At 42.8% G+C, this 19,015-nt stretch overlaps 1 protein-coding gene across 1 annotated transcript; it reads left to right on the forward strand.

Annotated features, from left to right (window-relative positions):
- The first annotated feature begins 188 nt into the window (after window positions 1-188).
- rnf122 (ring finger protein 122) lies at window positions 189-15,178 on the forward strand. The gene is made up of 6 exons (XM_079515552.1): window positions 189-537; window positions 7,279-7,435; window positions 11,686-11,731; window positions 11,831-11,872; window positions 14,062-14,144; window positions 14,836-15,178. The coding sequence occupies exons 1-6, from the start codon at window positions 513-515 to the stop codon at window positions 14,948-14,950; spliced, it is 468 nt and encodes a 155-aa protein (XP_079371678.1). The 5' UTR covers window positions 189-512; the 3' UTR covers window positions 14,951-15,178.
- The last annotated feature ends 3,837 nt before the right edge of the window (window positions 15,179-19,015 follow it).

The raw sequence follows: 19,015 nt of genomic DNA on the forward strand, positions 1-19,015 counted from the left end.
ATAGAGTTGGCACAGGCAGCATCCACACCACACTAGTCCATCCATCTATCCAACACAAGTGAACAAGAGCTGAGGATTGGTCTCATCGGGTGTCAATAGGGGGCGGGAGCAGGAAAATCGAGCCAGTGTTCCAGTTTTCAACACAGATGCTAGGTCAGTGTTCTTGCCGTCTAATAATAATAGAGTCAACTGTGCGCAGCGGGGGACCCATCATTCCCTTTTTTAATTTAGACGGTAGGCTACGTGTGTCAGTCTGCAATAGCCTAGACGTAACATAGCCCATTCTTCTTTGACGTTTACCTTTTAACTTTCGATTAAGATTTTATCCTTATTAAGGCCTACAATAGGCTATTGAGCTTCTGCCTTCTTCACCATTAGAATCGGAGCGAACGTCATTATTATAGAGCCCTTCCTTGGCAAAACGGTCCGACTACCCATCTCTTCTGGCGCCAGCCACCGGCTTGTTGATAAACACGACTCGGATCCCACCAAGGACTCTCTCCGGTGCATTGATGCACCCGTTTCAGTGGTGCAACGGTGAGCATCATTTTATTGTGCTTTTTTAATAGGCCCATGTCATATTTGACAAATTAGACGAGTAGGGGAGTCATTTTCAGTTATTGGTGATCTAATGTAGAAAATAGATTAGAATTCGTGCATTAGGCTTAGCCTATATAGGCTGCACTTCATCATAATTTAAATAGATAGACTACATTTACATTTATGATAATGCAATAGCCTTGTTTGCTGTACATTACCACGGATGTAATATTTAGTGTTAATAGACTGTATCCTCTCTTTTGTATTAGGTCTATCAAAGTAGACCTATTTATTTACATCTATTTTGCCACCCACATTGTGTTTGTATAGGATAGGAACAGTGACACCAAAACATGTTTTGACTGTAGTATATTGAATTTGAGTCCTGAGCTTTGACCAGCGTCTCCAAAAGACTAAACAGGTGCTCTGTGCCGTTTTCAGATGCTATCACATGGTACTGGTTGTGTTATGCTCTTCCATTCACACTCCACAAAATCTATCTGTTATTGTTGTTACTGAAAATTATGGATTAGTTTCCTCCGACTTGCCCAGTTGAGTGCAGCAGCCATGGCAAGTGACCTCAGTGGAGTGTTGATGGTGTCCAGACAAGAACAATTACTCCCTTTGTGCTGCTCAACTCTCCTATTCAGAGGGGGAAGAGTGCTGTGCACAGTTCAGACACACACACACACACGCACGCGCGCGCGCACACACACACACACGTGTCTGCGTGCACATACAGAAACACAAGAATTGCACAATTGCATTTTACTAAAATAATTCATTCAATATCAGCAAGCCATAGCCCAGTGTAGAAACGGTGTGCGCCAGTGATGAAGACGGCGTGCATCTTTCTGTTCCAGTGCATGTCACTGTGACACATCTATTGCCGTGTCATGCGTATGTGATGGGAGGTTTGTGTCAACCTACTTTTGGCAAGAAAACTAGCAGCTGTGGTGTTACTTTCCCCTTGTGAACTGCTGAATATTTGATAGAAAGTTCTGCCTGGAGCGCGAGCAACAGAAGCAGCCGAAGCTTTGTGTGTGAAGCGCTTAGTATATGGGCCAAACCAAACCCCCACCAAGCATCTCTAGGAGCTGTCTGACGCGCAGCTCTGTTCTGACACTTGGAGTCAGGGTGACTGTGTCAGGTTCTGTGTCCTAAAATGAGAACTTTACACATCCTCTTTCTGTCCTGGTGCCATAGCAACATGGGTGCCTCACTGCCTCCCGAGAGACTGCCGATATAGGTCAGTGGTCTTATGGGGCTCCTCTCCATCTACTATGTAGCGTAGCGGTCTTCATAGCATACAAAGATGGAGGCAGATGTGAGCATCTATCCATGCGCACAAACATACACACATACACACACAAAGGCTTTCATGCTCATGACCCACATTTCAAGTCTGAGTCTAAGGGCTAATTTATACTTTGTCGTAGTACTGCAACCCTCACCCAAAATAATAAGACTTTATATGGAAAAACGTGACACAAAAACTATTGATTTTCCAACTGTCACATTGCTCAATTAAAGATCAGTTATGTTTGGTTTGCACAACCTGGTCATACCACAAATATAATAGGCTTTATTTTGCGGAGGCTTAATAGGCGACCTGTGTCATCAGCTGTGAACTGATATGATTAGCCTACACCAACACACTCTCTCACACTCATACGTGCGCGCACACACACACACACACACACACACACACACACACACAGAGAAATGCTACTCTTCTCTGTCTCTTCTCTTTGCCTCTGTCATCTCCACCTGTGTGTGAGTGTGTCTATCTTTCTCTTTCCTCTCTGTCTATCCTCTATATCTTATGTGTGAGGGTGACTGGCCAGAAAATGAGATGTGTAATTTAAGTGGGCACCTAAACATTGTGGGCACCTCAATGTTAAATTGGCTATTTTTGAAACAAATAAAGAATTTTGGAAAATGTCAGAAGTATTGTAAAGTATACATGATTTGAACATGCACAGTACATCTTTATCAGACCTACATTTACCATTCAACTTCTTGTTGTCATTACCAAAGCCCCTGAAAAATGGGACCTCTGCTGCTTGGCACTCAGCATCAAGGGTTGGATTGGGGGTAAATCCTAGCCCCGATACGTTCCCTCAGTCCCCATTCTGTTGGATTGGGGGTAAATCCTAGCCCCGATACGTTCCCTCAGTCCCCATTCTGTAGCTCCGAGATGAGGTCACAAATCCAAGCCATCCCATTGGGTTTCAGAAACGGCGCATGGTTTCCACAACTTACGCTTACCCTTTTCTGAGGATTTTATCTAAAAAGTGAAGGTCTGATAAGGAGCTAAACTAAATTTGATTTAGGAACGGCCAAGAAAATCCAAGTCTCGGCATCAAACAAGCGTTTAAATCGCTTGTTTGGTCAGCCTCTTCCTTGTTTTTCAAGGAAGTTGTGCGTGTGCGTGTGCATGTCGACTGAACTGAAGTCAGTTGGAAAAATAATTCCACATTCGACCAGGGGAGGCGCCGGGGAGACACTAAAGCTTTTCAACTTCCTTGAAAAACAAGGAAGAGGCTGACTAAACAAGCGATTTAAACGCTTGATGTTTGATGCCGAGACTTGGATTTTCTTGGCCGTTCCTAAATTAAATTTGGTTTAGCTCCTTATCAGACCTTCACTTTTTGGATAAAGTCCTCAGAAAAGGGTAAGCAGCTGTTGTGGAAACCATGCGCCGTTTCTGAAACGCAATGGGATGGCTTGGATTCGTGACCTCATCTGGGACTGATGGAACGTATCGGGGCTAGGGTAAGTCCCTGCGACATACTAAAGTGATGTCCAGGGGATGTACTTGTCCAAACGACCGGATTAAGGTTGGTGAGGGGTGTGTTAAAGCGACTGGATTAAGGTTGGTGAGGGGTGCGTTAAGGGTTGGGAGAGGGTTAAGGTTAGGTTTAGGTGTGCTGCCCTGTGGGAGGTTAGGGTTAGGGTGAGGGTTTGAGATATCGGACCAATGGTATGTCTAACCAAAAGCATGCACCCGTACATTGAGCTGCCTCACACTACAGAAACAGGAGATGGGCTCCTGACCTATGGGCCTCATGGCTCGTCAAGTACCTACTTATTATTCTTGTTGACGCCGATAATGACTGGCTAGCCACAGGTTTTGTAGCAATTTGTAGAAATATTATCCCAAATTCTTCATTTATTTACTTTTTGAGAAAAATTGCCAACTCAATGTTGATGTCCCCACAATTTTTAGGTGCCCACACTTCCATTTGCCAAAATGACGCCCTTCTATCTATGTATAATCATGTTAATTTACATAATCCAGTATGTCTGTGTGCATGCACTGTACGGCACACAAGAACGTTAACACGTCTGATTGAGAATTAGCCAGACGTCGATGATGTCCCTGCCACCGGCGGCCTCCCATGGAGTGAAGTCATTTAGTAGAACAAATCAAAGCCGCGGCCCAGAGCTCAGTGCACTTCAGCAGAGGAGGAAGTCTGAGTGAATGGAGCGAAGGGCACGGAGGATATTGATCCTCGACTTACAACAGGAGATACTCAGAGGTGATGGAGAAGTCAACATGTTGCCTCCGCCTTGGTACGTTATTAGATCTAAAAGAGATGAGTGGAAGAACACACCCAGAGTGAAAGTGCTTTGGGAAAAGGTGTGAAATGCTGTAGTCGTATTTCACTGTCGGAAGTGTTACATCAGACTGTGGCGGTGTATTCTGTACTCTCTTCTTTTATTTGGAATTCAGTCAATAATATTACGCATAAACATCTATCTGTCTGTCTAACAATTTAATTATTTATCTTCTGTTGTTAACTTGTATACATATCATAATAGCCTATGGTTGAATTTAAAGGTAAATACCTTGAAGCAGTTCTGCACAGATAATATACCTCATGAAAATGAACACACACACACACACACACACACACACACACACACACACACACACACACACAATGGTTCTTTAACAATGTGGAAAAGCAAAAGAAAGATGCTTTTATTATCCCATGTTTAGAAGTCGAATAACGGTGGGGCCTCCTTGTCCAATCGTTAGTATACTACTGTATTTGTGCAGCTTGTGAACAAAGCCACCCACATCTTTGAGCGTGGAGACATTGCTTCACTTTAAAGACCCTTTTTGAAATTAGACATGCCTTTTATAGGAGTAGAATTGTAGTACTTCTCTGTTACTGGGTGTTTTAATTGTAGTGTATATTTATTTATTTTCTTGTGTTGAATGTAAGTATTGACCTGAGCAAAACGATGTTCCCTTGTGGATAATAAAGGACATCTAACAAAGCGGTATTCAGTGTAGGCACTATACTGGCTGGCTGCTTGTGTGCATGTCCTCCAGGGGTTCTCAACCCGTGGGTCGCGTCCCCTCAAGGGGTCGCCAGATTATTTTTTTTTGCAACTGAATGGCTGTAAAGTGGAAATGAAGAGTTTACATATAGTACACATAGTACATGCATACACCTTCCCTAATGATTATGGTTTCAGTATTTATTTATGGTGTATTGTCTCTATTATTAAGGTTATTGTAGCAGTCAATTTATATTGGGGGTCGGGAGGGGGTGGGGCGTGGGTTCCGATACGTTGCCAAAGCATTTTCGGGGGTCCCCGGCCAAAAAGGTTGAGAACCCCTGCTCTACAACACTGATATGTACGCCTCATTTAGCCAAATGGAAACAGCAACCTTTATAAATACTTCACCTATAAGTACAAAAGTACAAAGAACAATGTTGGCCTTGTTGGGGTAACTAAGAGATTCACTTGGGGGGAAAAAGTATTTTTCTACATACATAGATTTTCAACTATGATCCAACTTCCACAGTCCTCAGGAGTTTCACTTCAGGCATTTCTGCTGTCATTGGTACTACTTTTGAAGAGACAGATGTCGAAACATTTATTTAAACTGGAAACGTCGCTGAGGTTGCCCTCATTTCTTGCAACATCGATGTGTGTGAGACAAACAGACAAACGCTGCTCTAGATAGAAAAATGGCTTAGCCTACTACTAAAGCAAAACAGAATGTTTGTCTGTATTCTGAGTAGACTGTGTAGACAAACAATGATGTGCGACAGCTACAGTAGAATGCTGTTCAATAATCTTCAATTTCTTTACTTGCTGGCAGTTTCAGCTTTTTCTTGAAGAAATGTGTTATTATGGTGTAGTTTCATTGAGGGTGGAGTCTGTGGTTCTTTTAAGATTTGACGTTGTATCTTATTTGTGGAATGTAATAACATTGCAAACAATAACATTTACTTGCACAAAGGAATGTGGGGTTCAGATCATTTAATTATGCTGCAGATATTCAGGACAGGGCAGAAAAACCGCAGAGTGCGCAGACACACATAAGCACCCCCCCCTGTAGGGCCTCTAAACAATGCCCAATCACATGTTTTCAAATGTTTTAGTGTCTGAGTCTGCCATCATTTTGACTCCTTTTTTTTATTGCAACGGAATGGCTCTTTATAAGCTGTAAAGTTCACACACACGCACGCACGCACACACGCACGCACGCACGCACGTGCGCACGCACACACACACACACACACACACACACACAAACACACACACAGAGAAGAACTTCACTAGACTGAAAAAGCTGAATAGATGTATCACCTTGTCCTTCGACTTTAATGGATTTTGTGAGTAAAAGACTCAAATGAGGCTATGTGGTCTGCCATGAATTACAACTCAGTTGCCTCAAATGCCTTCTAAATCAGTCCTAGTTCTCAAACCTTTTCATATCAAGGACCCCCAAAATGATCCGTATTTCTTTACGCCAAAGGTATGTAGGGATTAAGTGGAAGAAACAAGGAACGTACAGAACAGCTAAAACACGCAATTACTCTGTCTCTAGTTCAGAATAAAGCTGCAAGGCTTGCACTGCACTGTCCAGTGGGTGTGAGGAGTACAGAGAGTTTGCATGCCAGTCTCTCATGGCTCAGAGTAGAGGAGAGGTTGGCATGCAATTTAGTGAGTTTCTTTAGGAATGTTTGTCATAGTAAACAACCTGTTTGTCTGTATTCACAAATTCAGTATGTGAGAGATCGTCATAGTCATGCTACCAGGCAGGCTACTAGTGGCCACATGGTCAAAGAAAAACCCAGAACAAATGCGGTTTGCAGATCTGTAATGTTGAGGGCTATTTCACATAATTTCAGTATGGAACACGTTACCAACTATAATCACGGAAGCACCCAGTAAGGCTAGTTTTAAGAGGCTCCTTAAGAGACACCTGATCAATTACCCCAATTTTATAATTAACTGACATCATTTAAGGGGATGTCTTGTTTAGTGTTTTTATTTTCTCTGTATTTTTAATGTCTTAAATGCATTTGTATTTTGTATTATGAATGTATTTTTTTCAAGATTGCACCTGTTTTTATTGTGCAGTGTTATTTTTTTATTGTGTTGTGTTATATGTATTGTTTGTCATGGACCCCAGGAACAGTAGCTGCTACTTCGGTGGCAGCTAATGGGGATCCATCTGAATAAATCTGAATACGTTTTGTACATAATAGTATGTGTGCCTTTGTGTGTGCATGAGGCTGCATTGTTTGGTTTCAGTTGGAGCTGGACACAGCTGTAACTCTGACCCGTCCCGTAGCAGATACCCATGGCCATCGGCATGAGCATTCAGTGCGTGACTGCGGCGTGCGTGTGTGTTGTTTGTCTAGCCAGCTCAGTCCCGTCTATATTGTGGATGTCATATGTATTATTGGTGTGTTTGTGCAGGGTGCTTCTGTGGTCTGGGACTGGTCTACTCCAACAAGTCGTGCACCATGCCTCCCATCACCTTCCAGGACCTGCCCCTCAATATCTACATGGTCATCTTCGGCACCGGCATCTTCGTCTTCATCCTCAGCCTCATCTTTTGCTGCTACTTCATCAGGTGAGAGGAACAGGACGACTCAGTGTGTGTGTGTGTGTGTGTGTGTGTGTGTGTGTGTGTGTGTGTGTGTGTGTGTGTGAGGAAGATGATGTGGGGGAGGAGGAAGAGTATAACCTCTCCTGCAGTTGACAATGAACTCCCTGATGTGCTGAAGAGATGATTGTGTCCGAGGGACAGGATGTGAGGCTGCAGGAAGCAGCCTGACATACAGTGTGTGTGCGTGTGTGTGTGTGCGTGCGTGCGTGCGTGCGTGCGTGCGTGCGTGCGTGCGTGCGTGTCAACAGACTTAAGTGTAGCAAAGGGAGTGCACTAAGTCAGTGTTTCCAAACAGTGGGTCGGGATCCATTGTATTATTTCAAAAGATTAAAACAACTTTATTCAAAATATGTCATAATAAAAAAATTAAATCCAGAATTTTATTTATTTATTGAAAATAGCCGATGCGACACTTTAGCTTGTAGCAGCCTTGTAAGCTCTATGTCTCAGCCTTTACAATTGTGTGTGTGTGCGTGCGTGCGTGCGTGCGTGCGTGCGTGCGTGCGTGCGTGCGTGCGTGCGTGCGTAATGAGTTGATGGAAGGGTGTCAACACATACAAACATTCTGAGAATAACAAAGAGCGCAGCAAACCAGAGACGGAGATATCAGAAAACAAATGATGTCACCACCACAATACAGCTGGAATGCAGCTGGTATGCAGCTGAGGTTTTGTTAATTTTTATATCTATGGCTCTCACTTATCCGGGTCCCAAGGACCGTTGTCAAGGTCCTATACTTCATTGTTGGTCTGTTATGTCCCCGTCTAGGGAAAAAAGGGATGCAACATAAACTGGGAGTGAAACCCATTTTTATTAATAACTAGATATTTACAGAAATTAAAGACACTTTAACCAGCACATAAAGTGCTCTCACATAACAGTGACCTCACAAGATGTCTATGTAGACTCAAAACTAATACAGAGAACCAAACACAAAGTGCTTGTGTGGGTGGACAATATTACTTCAAATGCTGCCAGAGACCACAAGTTTGAAGGCCTTAAGGTTTAAGTAGTCTCTTCAAACTAATAGGCTCTATGCATAACTCTGATGGAATCAAATGGACCCGTACGGGCCATTGGAACGGGTGCATCGTGCATGTGTTTGGTCCGACATACTAACAGTCCGACAGGCATTAGTCCGACACCCTTCCCAAAACACAAACCTAAACCTAACCTTGCGGGAGCCAAGGGTGAGTTTTAACAGGCCACGGGTTAGTTGTAACCGGCCACCCATGTCGGGAGCGACGGTGTTGTCGAACGAATACCTGTCGGACTGTTAGTATGTCTTGTCTAACCAACGTAACGACCCCATTTGGACCCTACTCAAGGACACTTTGAGATCCACTGGTGTAGCAGTGTTTCCAGTAAGCCAACATGCACAATAGCAGCACCCTGACTCTGTTTGACCAGAATGGAACAGAGCCTTGCCCCTTAATTACTGTAGTATTATGGTTAAGACCTGTGAAGGAAGTAGGGAAGGGGCCCGGACGTAGGAAGAGTTATTCTGTGCACATAGAGCCTATTACTCAAAGCAGTGGTAATTGGCAACCAGCAATTAGGAAATGGTCAGCACCTGGAAGTGAACACTCAAACTCGCACACAAACCCCACACATAAACCGACATGAAACCCACACACACTGCCACACAGTCACACAATATTAACACTCGTAACATGGTCAAATAACAAAAATAGCAGATCTACCAGGTACCAGCTCACAACTCTTGGTAGATCTGCTATTTTTGCAGAAGGTTCACCTATTATGACATGCCCTGAAGGGTTGTTATGGTTCATGTGGTTAATCGAAACTAGATTCCACTTTTCGCATCAGGCTAAATAGATGTGCTGCCGTCAACATCTAAGCTAATGTGTTAGGTTTCTGGTCTAGAGGGGTGGGTCGCGGCAGAGATTTGCGCACGCCCTGATTGGATCTCACCGATCTGTCAGTCACCCCCGGCCCCTCCTCTCCCCCATAGTGCAGCGCTACGTCACATCATTTGGAGTGACGCCCACCCGGAAGGGTTGACTCCCACTTTTAGACCAGAGCGGCCAATGTGCCAATGCGCCGATGAAAATGAAAGCCTGGTACAGAGGCTACTGTAAGCTACACACACACACACACACACACACACACACACACACACACACACACACACACACACACACACACACACAGTGACCATATTTTACAGCTGACAGAGGGGGAAAATGCTTGAACATGGAGGTCAGGATGTTTCTGTCAATATTACCTGGGCAACACTTCCACTACCGAGGAATAAAGTGAGCCTGGGGGGAAAGTAATTAAAATGTCTCCTGGCAACCTGGACTTCATATTTTATTGCTGCGATGTTGCTGAGATAAAAAAGACACCTCATGTATCACAGCCTTAAAGGAGTAGTTCACCCCAAAAATAATTACACATCCTTGCGATTTTTTGTTTTGTCCCATTCCTAAACCAATAATTCGATGACAGGTCATCGGTCAGTGTAGGAGACTCAATTTAGTCTCCTACCAGGGTCCTGGGCCAGCCTAGCGGTTCGGGCACCTAGGCTGGTAATCCTATTTCCAATTCGAGTCCCGATCCCGACGATCTTTGCTGCGTGTCACCCCCCCATCTCTCCCCCCATTTCCTGTCACACTCTACTGTCTACCTATAAATAAAAATACATAAAAAAGCCTGGATAATCCACCAGTGATTTTTTTGGCTGAACTATTCCTTTAAGAGACAGAAAAATAAGACCATTGTGTAGGCTGTGACTGAATAAAAGGTTATTATATTTCTATTGCTATGACCATGTTGTGTCCTGGAAGAATAAAGGTTTGGGTGGGGGTCAAAAGATGTCCAATGAAAATGTCAGAAAAAGCTGGATCTGTCCCAGTTCGTGTGAAGCACTTGCATGTGAATCATGTCTGATGACTCACTTCCTTTACCTCTATTGCCATGAATGCATCAAGGTAGCATTGAGAGTCATTGTATGATTGTGAATTAATTCATGGCCTCTGTGATTCATCAAATGAATGCTGGTGAATTATTCTCTTTTAGACCAGGGTAAAAAATAATAATATACTGTATATGTTTAAATAGGGAAAATAGCAAATATACAAGCTCACAGCTCATCATGATGCGACACTTTGTGAGCTTGTAGGGCCCATAGGCTTGCTATTTTTGCTATTTGTCATACAATGAAGTATATATGTCTTTTAGCGGTTAACAAGCTCTGTTAGGGCTTTCTTCATGGACTTCTGTTGTAGTAATCAATCTACAAAAGCTGAACAGAAATATCCCAACCCCCAAAGCCCTTACCCCCTTTCACCCATTATAGATCTTCTTCCAGGCATGGGAAACAACCTCTGCTCATGTCAGACGTATATCCTCACATTGTTCTATTGAAGACTGTTTGTAGCAATCAGCGCAAACAATAAACCAAGAGAGAGAAATAATAACAAATACGCTGTCATTTCCGGATTCCCCATACTTTAAGCGGTGACTCAGTTCTTATTTTCTTGGGCATCTAAAGCTAAATTCATCATTCATTTCAGGTGCTCACATTGCATTTTGTTTTGGGCCAAACCACAGACAGTGACAGACATCAGTCTATGTTTAGTTGTGTAAAAACACTCCGAAACATGGAGCCAAAAATAACTGAACAGATACAGCCTGCCAGGCTGATAAAGATCTCATATCCATTGTCGGAGTTGTGTGTGTGTGTGTGTGTGTGTGTGGGGGGGGGGGGGGGGGGGGGTAAAATGACAGAAACAGATATCTGTGTCCACCCTGTGTGTGTCCAACCTGTGTGTGTGTGTGTGTGTGTGTGTGTGTGTGTGTGTGTGTGTGTGCGTGCGTGCGTGCGTGCGTGCGTGCGTGCGTGCGTGCGTGCGTGCGTGCGTGCGTGCGTGTGTGTGAGCGTGTGTGTGCGCATGCTTGAGGGTTTGAGGAAGTGAGGCAATGTATGTTTTTACTTTTTACAGAGATCTTATTTAATTTGTGGACTTGCACTTGAGCATGCATGTGTCCATGCATATTGTATGTAGTTTGTAGGATATACAGTACTGTATGGGACGTGTAGCTGAGAAGGTCATTCATTATGTCGAAGCATACAGTACGTAGAAATTACACAGCCACGGGCCTGTAAAGGCACCACACTGTATTCAATTAGAATGGTGGTGTAGATTGTAAATTAACTTAAATATTGACCTATTTTTGTTTATCTGCAGTAAATTACGACACCAAGCACAGAGTGAGCGGTTTGGATACAGAGAGGTAAGCTACAGGAGTCTGTTTAATTAAATTAACACATCTGCCCCCAGGCTTCCAATTAATTGGGCATCTTTATAACATCATTTTGTGTTGCTCTTGCAGGTGGTTTTAAAAGGGGATCCTAAGAAGCTGAATCTTCATGGGGTAAGAATAATGTTTGTGTATGTATTGCAACTAGTAATACAAACAAGCCCCTGGGGCTTTTTGTGTCATCATTTTAGCATAACCTTTGACTGCCTATATACTGTTAATAATCTGTCAATGAAGTATTCAATCAAACAATCAAATCAATAAAACTGTGACAATGCAAGGCTTGTCTGAACACGTGTTGCTGTTATAAAGTCCAAGAGACATGATCAGGCATGCTCCAGGGCATAGCGGAGCGCTGCCACACACGTCTGTCATTTATCATCATCAAAGTGACTCTGAGACCTCATACACACATATCAAACTCATTTGCTGTGTTCTGTCTGTGTTTGATGGCTGCCTCAATGCTTTCCTAATGGAAGTCATAGTCTTCATACACACATTCAGAACGCATGTTCTGTGTTCTGTCTGTTTATTTTTTGTTTGATGGGCAGAACACAGCCATTCAACACAAATGTTTGGTCAAACCAAGCATTGAGGCGGCCATCAAACAGACAGAACACACAACATGTGTTCTGCATACACACGTATCAAACGTGTTATTTGTGTTATTAGCGGGGGGCGGACTTGTAAAAAATCAGCAAGATTTGGCTTTTGGTGACTACCGGTAGTTTCTGAATTTTGGTATGGGTATAAGTATTTCAAATAGCTGTGCAAACGCGTTGGGAGCGCCCCCTAGTGGTCTGTTTGCGCAGACTCAAATATTGGATAGTATAGGTATGGTTGAAAATCAAAATAATTGCTAAAAGAGATTTTTGGAGGATTTGTGGAGCATGGTAATAGAATCCATTGGGTCCATCCAAAAATCTCTTCTATCAATTATTTGGGGTTACAACCATATACTGACATATCTAATAGTGGTTTCATTGCAAACCGACCACTAGGGGGTAAGCCAAATTAGTTTGCAATGGTTTTTGAAAACCTTATGCCCATACCTAACACCATGCCAAAGTTCAAAAAGTAGTTACGAAGTGCATAATTGTTATGATTTTTTACATCCCAGTTTATGCATTTTAGCTCATTTTAGCCACCGTGGACGCCATCTTGAAAACGATGCCTTTCTGGTTGTTCGTTGTTCCTAAAATCTTATTATGTTATTTAGCACACCCAATAGTAACATAATCCAATGAAAAGTCTCTTTTATCAATTATTTTGCTTTTCAACCATAGCTATACGTATCCAATATTTGAGTTTGTGCAAACAGACCACTAGGGGGCACGCCCAACATGTTTGCACAGCTTTTTGAAAACCTTATACCCATACCTAACACCACACCAAAATTCAGAAACTAATCACCAAAAGCCAAATCTTGCTGATTTCTTATACACCTGCTACAGTGGCCGCCTCGTGGTTGCTTGATTTTGTAACCTGAACGTAACCACTGTATGATGAATATTATTAGTAACCTGTGAATGTAACCACGGTGTGCTGAATGTGTACTTTGGGTTATTGTGTTTACATTCTTATTGTATTGGATTGAAAAAGAAAATGGTTGGACTTCATACTTTGCCTCATCCTTCTGTTCTGACCGACACTCCAGAACGAGTACAATCTTTTATAACCATCAGCACCTATCCCTTTCCTGCAGTTGCTCTGTGTATATGTGGAACAAAGCAACAAAATTAATAATAATTATAAATGATACATAGCTTGCGGAGTTCAGTCAGATATACTCGAGCGGCTTCATGCTGTGCTCAAGGGCGCATACATATACTCGAGGGGTTAATATGTTGCATTACTATGTGGGTGTATTCAGTGTTTGCAAGACCCACATGTCATTCGCTGATGTGGCCAATTTGGTGGGATATTTCAGCTCACCTAGACTGCATGCTTCTTCCTGCCTTCCTTCGGTTCCTGGTTATGTGCAAGGACTGTCTAAAGAGGACGAGACGCGAAGACCGTACGGGCGACGCCATGTTGCTTATGGTGCTCCATGGAAGGAAAGAAACATGCGCAATGGGCTATATGCAGCCAACACTTCCGTGTTCAGCTTCCTTGGTCTCAACTGCGCATGTTTCTTTCCTTCCATGGAGCACCATAAGCAACATGGCGTCGCCCGTACGGTCTTCGCGTCTCGTCCTCTTTAGACAGTCCTTCTGTTATTTCTGTTCCCCATGGGGGTTGTTATTGTAATGTATATCTATCTCCCTCTTTCACCTGTTCCTTGTCTGTCGCTCACACAACAGCAGACATGTGCTGTATGCCTGGAAGACTTCAAAGTCAAAGACGAGTTGGGAGTGTTGCCATGCCAACATGCCTTTCACAGGAAGTGAGTACAGAACACACATGAGAATGCCTTTGTCCAACATTGTCAGCAGTTCACGGAAGATAGTGTGGTAATGATAATGTAGTCCTAAACAAACCAAAAACAGGTCCACGGTCCACTTCAGCTCTGATGGGGCCCTCCTCCACACAGAATACTGTCCAGTTTGTCTTGAACGGGGCATGTGTCTTTTCTGCCAGAGGATTCTCTGCTTTTACTTATCTTATCAAGTGTGGTAAAGTACTTTTAGTTTTTGCAGTCAGAGGTTACCTATTTGGGCTGTATTCTTAAACAAATCAAAGAACAAGAGTTCTGGGCAGAATTTCCTCGTCAACAAAAATGCTCTGAGGACTCTTGCCAGAGCCTTCATTCAATGCCACTTTGAACCTTTCAGGAGGAAAAAGGGGGAGGTAATTATCACTTCTCCCTTCAAATGTTCCTATAATCAGCAGAAGTGAGACAGTTTCTGAAAATAGCAGATCTACAAGCTCACAACACACGTTTTGAGCGATGTAACGCGCTGTGAAGAGATTGGGTATTTTCAAATGTATATTGGGTTAAAGTGGTTCAACTGATTTTGATACTAAGCAATTTTGCTGTAGACCCCTTGGACCACTGAGGGTCCTCTGACCCCATGTTTCGAACCACTGAATTGACCGATAAACTATGTAACTGTCTCTCTCGTGCTCTGCTGCAGGTGTCTTGTGAAGTGGTTGGAGGTGCGCTGTGTCTGTCCCATGTGCAACAAGCCCATCGCTGGCCCTCCGGAGCAGCATCACAGCATAGGGACGCTACTAGATGAACTGGTGTAACCCAGTAGCTTCCCTCCAGCCTGGGTGGGACGCCGCCCGGGCTGGGCCAGAACTGAGCAGGCCGACCCCAGGTTGGTTATGTTGTGAAAGACACCCCCCACCCCCTCAACCCACGCTGGCAAAACACCCTGCTGGAGTTGGGGTGGTAACCTAGTTACCGCCCGTGGAAGACTCTTGAGGGATGTGGTTGCCTAGCAACCAGTCCTGAGATGGTGCGACGCGACACCTTGTGGCGTCTGAGGGATTGTGTTCAGCCACTCACTCATCACCGTACTACTCTTCTTTCAATGACACCCCCCCCCCCCCCCCCCCCCCTCCGCCTCGACTAGCCCAGCCCTCCATCCTCGGACCCTCACATCTCTACCTCAGTGCCCTGTTGTCTCCAACGAGGCTTCTGAGGTAATGTTCCATATGGATGTGGAGGAGTGCGGAAGGATGGGATCGATTGCTTGGAGGCAAAAAGCAGTGATCCTCTCAGAAAATGTGCATGCGTGTCTGCGCGGCGTGTGTGTGTGCGTGCGCATATGTGTGTGTCTGTGTGAGTGTTAGTGGTGGGCATCCATATGTTATGATATCAGTATTGTTTGAGCAATATGCAATATTGTATGGGATAATGTCAAATGTACGGGCACTGTCAGGCAGTATTGGAAAATGACCCCCCTGAGGTTTATATCACTCACTGTAAGTTGAGGCTACTTACGAGCAAACTCAATAATTTCACACAAAATATTGACATGAAAAGTATATTATTAGCTTCTATAGCAACATAAACAGAGTAGTGGTCTGTTATTGAGAATAGCAGTCTGCTATCAGGAAATGACAGACCACAGCATAGTATGATTGAGCAATAAGAATTGAGCATTCAACAAAGCTGTGCAAAATGTACAACACATTACCGGTAAATTGATTACTTTCTTCTGTTACACATTGTAATATATGTGCACTCTGTGAACTTGCCAGGAACACAATAAGAACAGATAGTATCACAGGGAGGCTAACATCTGAGAAAAGAAGACATTTTAGTTAGACTGCTGACAATTGAATGGGTTGCATCCACATGGAATGGACCAGAATGGTGATAGCTATTATAATAAATAACTGGGACAGGGACACAACTGATTGTCTTAAGAAGTGTAGTATAAAATTCAGTACTGGACAAAAGCTTCTGACATAGTTTTTGGAGGATGTGAAAAACCCATAAATAACATAACCTTAGTTAAAGTTACACTGGTTGAAGCTAAACATGGCTTCAGAAACTTTCAGCAAAATATGAATGTTAAATGGAATAGTGCTGCTACATTTCTCACAAATCAAATTATTGATTTTTTATTGAGAAGTCTAACTAATATTGATATGGGAAATCCATACTGGTGCCCACCTCAATTTGATTATAGATGTTCCAGTTGATTTTGTCTCTGAAATCTGATGTTATTCAGACTTTTCTTTATCGCTCTTTTACATGATTTGGGTTTGTTACATAGCTCCCAAGAATTTATCATTTTGTGCACCCCAACAGTTTTGTTATTGGTTGAAATGTGTTGATTGAAATGTGTTGACTGAATTGTATATATGTATTTGCACTCTGAATTCACAAGCGATTTAAAAAACGGCTGCCATTATTGTCCAAAATATTTAGACCAAGGTATGGCTGTTGGCACCATACCAGGTCTACTGTTTTCAATTGTGGTAAATCTTCTAAACTACTTTTAGTGTCTGAGAAAAGCAAATGGTAGCATAGCACTTTAATGTTGTTGTGTGAATTCATCTGAGAAACTAACTAAATACCACTTATTTTTTACACAGAACAGAATTCTGTTGCGTTTGATGCTGGTGATTCTGTTTTACATTCCTTGATTGAGGGTTTACAGCAACGTTTTAGATGAGCACTGCCAAAATTGAGCACAACCTTACCAAGCACATCATCCAGATAGGCACCTGCACTATCATTAAATGTCAGAATTAAAGGTGAGAGTGCGGACTTATAATTCACATGAGGCCATGTGCCAAAAAAATACATGTTTTTGCAGGACATGAACAAGGGAAATGTTTTCTCACATTCTGACCACATTCCACATTTTGTAATTTAAAGGATGTAAATATATTTGACTTCAAACAAAAATAAAATCCAGTTGTCTGTTTGCTCATTGTACCGTTTGTTAGTGATGCAGCTGGCGCCATCATCTGGTAGAGTGCAGTAGTTTCCTATTCCTACACATTCTCACTGATGCAAGAGGGTACATGATCTAATGGCAAAATATGACAATAGCTAATGAGAAAGAGTTGAGTAATGAGTAATTTAGTTGTAGGGTGTGCTGCACAGTTGAATAAGGACTGTACGTCCAAAAATCCAGGTGCAGGTTCATTCACAGTGTAGCCTGTGCATAGTTCAAAAATAAGGACTGGCCAAAACAATAACAGAACTGAATAAACACTTGAAAACTAAAGAAAATGAAACAAACCAGGAACTTAAGGAACTATAAACAGGGAAAACCTTATAAATACAGAGGCCCTGGTAGCTCTCCCCTGGATGTTGTCACTCTAGCCTTAAGCAAGTACTGAACTCCTGTCTTCACCTGTAGCATACCTTTTAAGCAGGTGTGGCAAACCATCACCTGATTGCCAATTTGGTAAATCTTATAACTTAACCCAGGTGAACTAAGGCCCATAAGTTATTTTACACAATTACATCAGGACGTATTGAAGTTACAAACCCCAGGCGCCAATTCATTCACAAATACTAATAAAGCCAAATAAAGTAAATAAATAAACATTTAAACCTCTTTGAGTCCTCCTGTTGAAAATGTCTTCAGATATACGGTATCAGTATATCACTCACTCCCTACACACATCAGAGCTGCCCCCACCTTTGAAATGTTCAAAAGCACACTCAAAACCCACCTTTTCAGACTGGCTTTCCCTACATAACCCCCCCCCCACACACACACACACGCACACACACACACACACACACCCTTCTTGTTTGTCCACTTTTGATGTTGTTTTCTAGTTTTTAACCTTTTAACTAGTTTTCTAATAAAATAGTTTGTACTTCTGTTCTGTAAAGCGACTTTGGGTACCTAGAAAAGTGCTATATAAATCGTATATATTATTATTATTATTATTATTATAGTATTATATCGGAAGACATTTTCTAAGGAAAACCTGCAACACCATACTATTTAACAGCCTTCCCAGTCGGCTTGCTGTTGAATGGCATTGGGAAGCAGCTGTGCAATGTGCATAATAATCCAGATGATCAACTTTTGTGTCAGCTACTCCATTCAGTCAGCACACCATTGAGATAATGCACGTAGTTGCACTTTGACACAAATAAAAAACGGATAGTTGATTAATAACCTGAGCATTTATACAGAGGTTTGAAACTGTTTGCACAGAGAGAACAAGACGATGGCTCCGTGTCTTCAAGAGACAATAAAGTGCCCGGTCTGGCCACACACTGGTAGCCAAAGTGACAATATTTTATTCTGGACGCAGAGTAGCATAATAAAAAAAAGAACACACTTACTGACATAATACTGTCCATGATACTGACACGATACTGACCATGATACTGACACGATACTGACCAACCATGATACTGACATGATACTGACCGTGATACACGATACTGACATGATGATACCGTCATGATACTGACCTCGATACCGTCTTGAAGTTGATACTGATGCTGATTATTACGATGGATAACACAAAAAGCTGTAAGGGCTTGTTTCCATTGTCAGAATCTAGAATAGATTACACGCAGAGTATCTGCTAAGGTTCATTCCTTACTTGCATTGACTTCTAATTGCACTGCCAGGTATAAAGGCAGATGGTCCAAGATCTAATCAGATGGAAGCGAACACACACTGGCTCTCATAGAAAGTGAAGCGAGGGAGGAATGGTGAGAGGGAGGTGCAACAAAAGGGTGGAGACTGAGAAGAGAGGATGAGATAGAGTGGGTACACCGGGCTCAGTAGAAGTCAGTTCTGTTCACTGTTCACAGGCCATACCCTGAATATTCCAGCAGGGAGGGAGAGAGAGAGAGAGAGGGAGGGGCAGGGA

The sequence above is a fragment of the Electrona antarctica genome (genome assembly GCF_951216825.1).
Source record: "Electrona antarctica genome assembly, chromosome: 12".
NCBI classification, from domain to species: domain Eukaryota; kingdom Metazoa; phylum Chordata; class Actinopteri; order Myctophiformes; family Myctophidae; genus Electrona; species Electrona antarctica.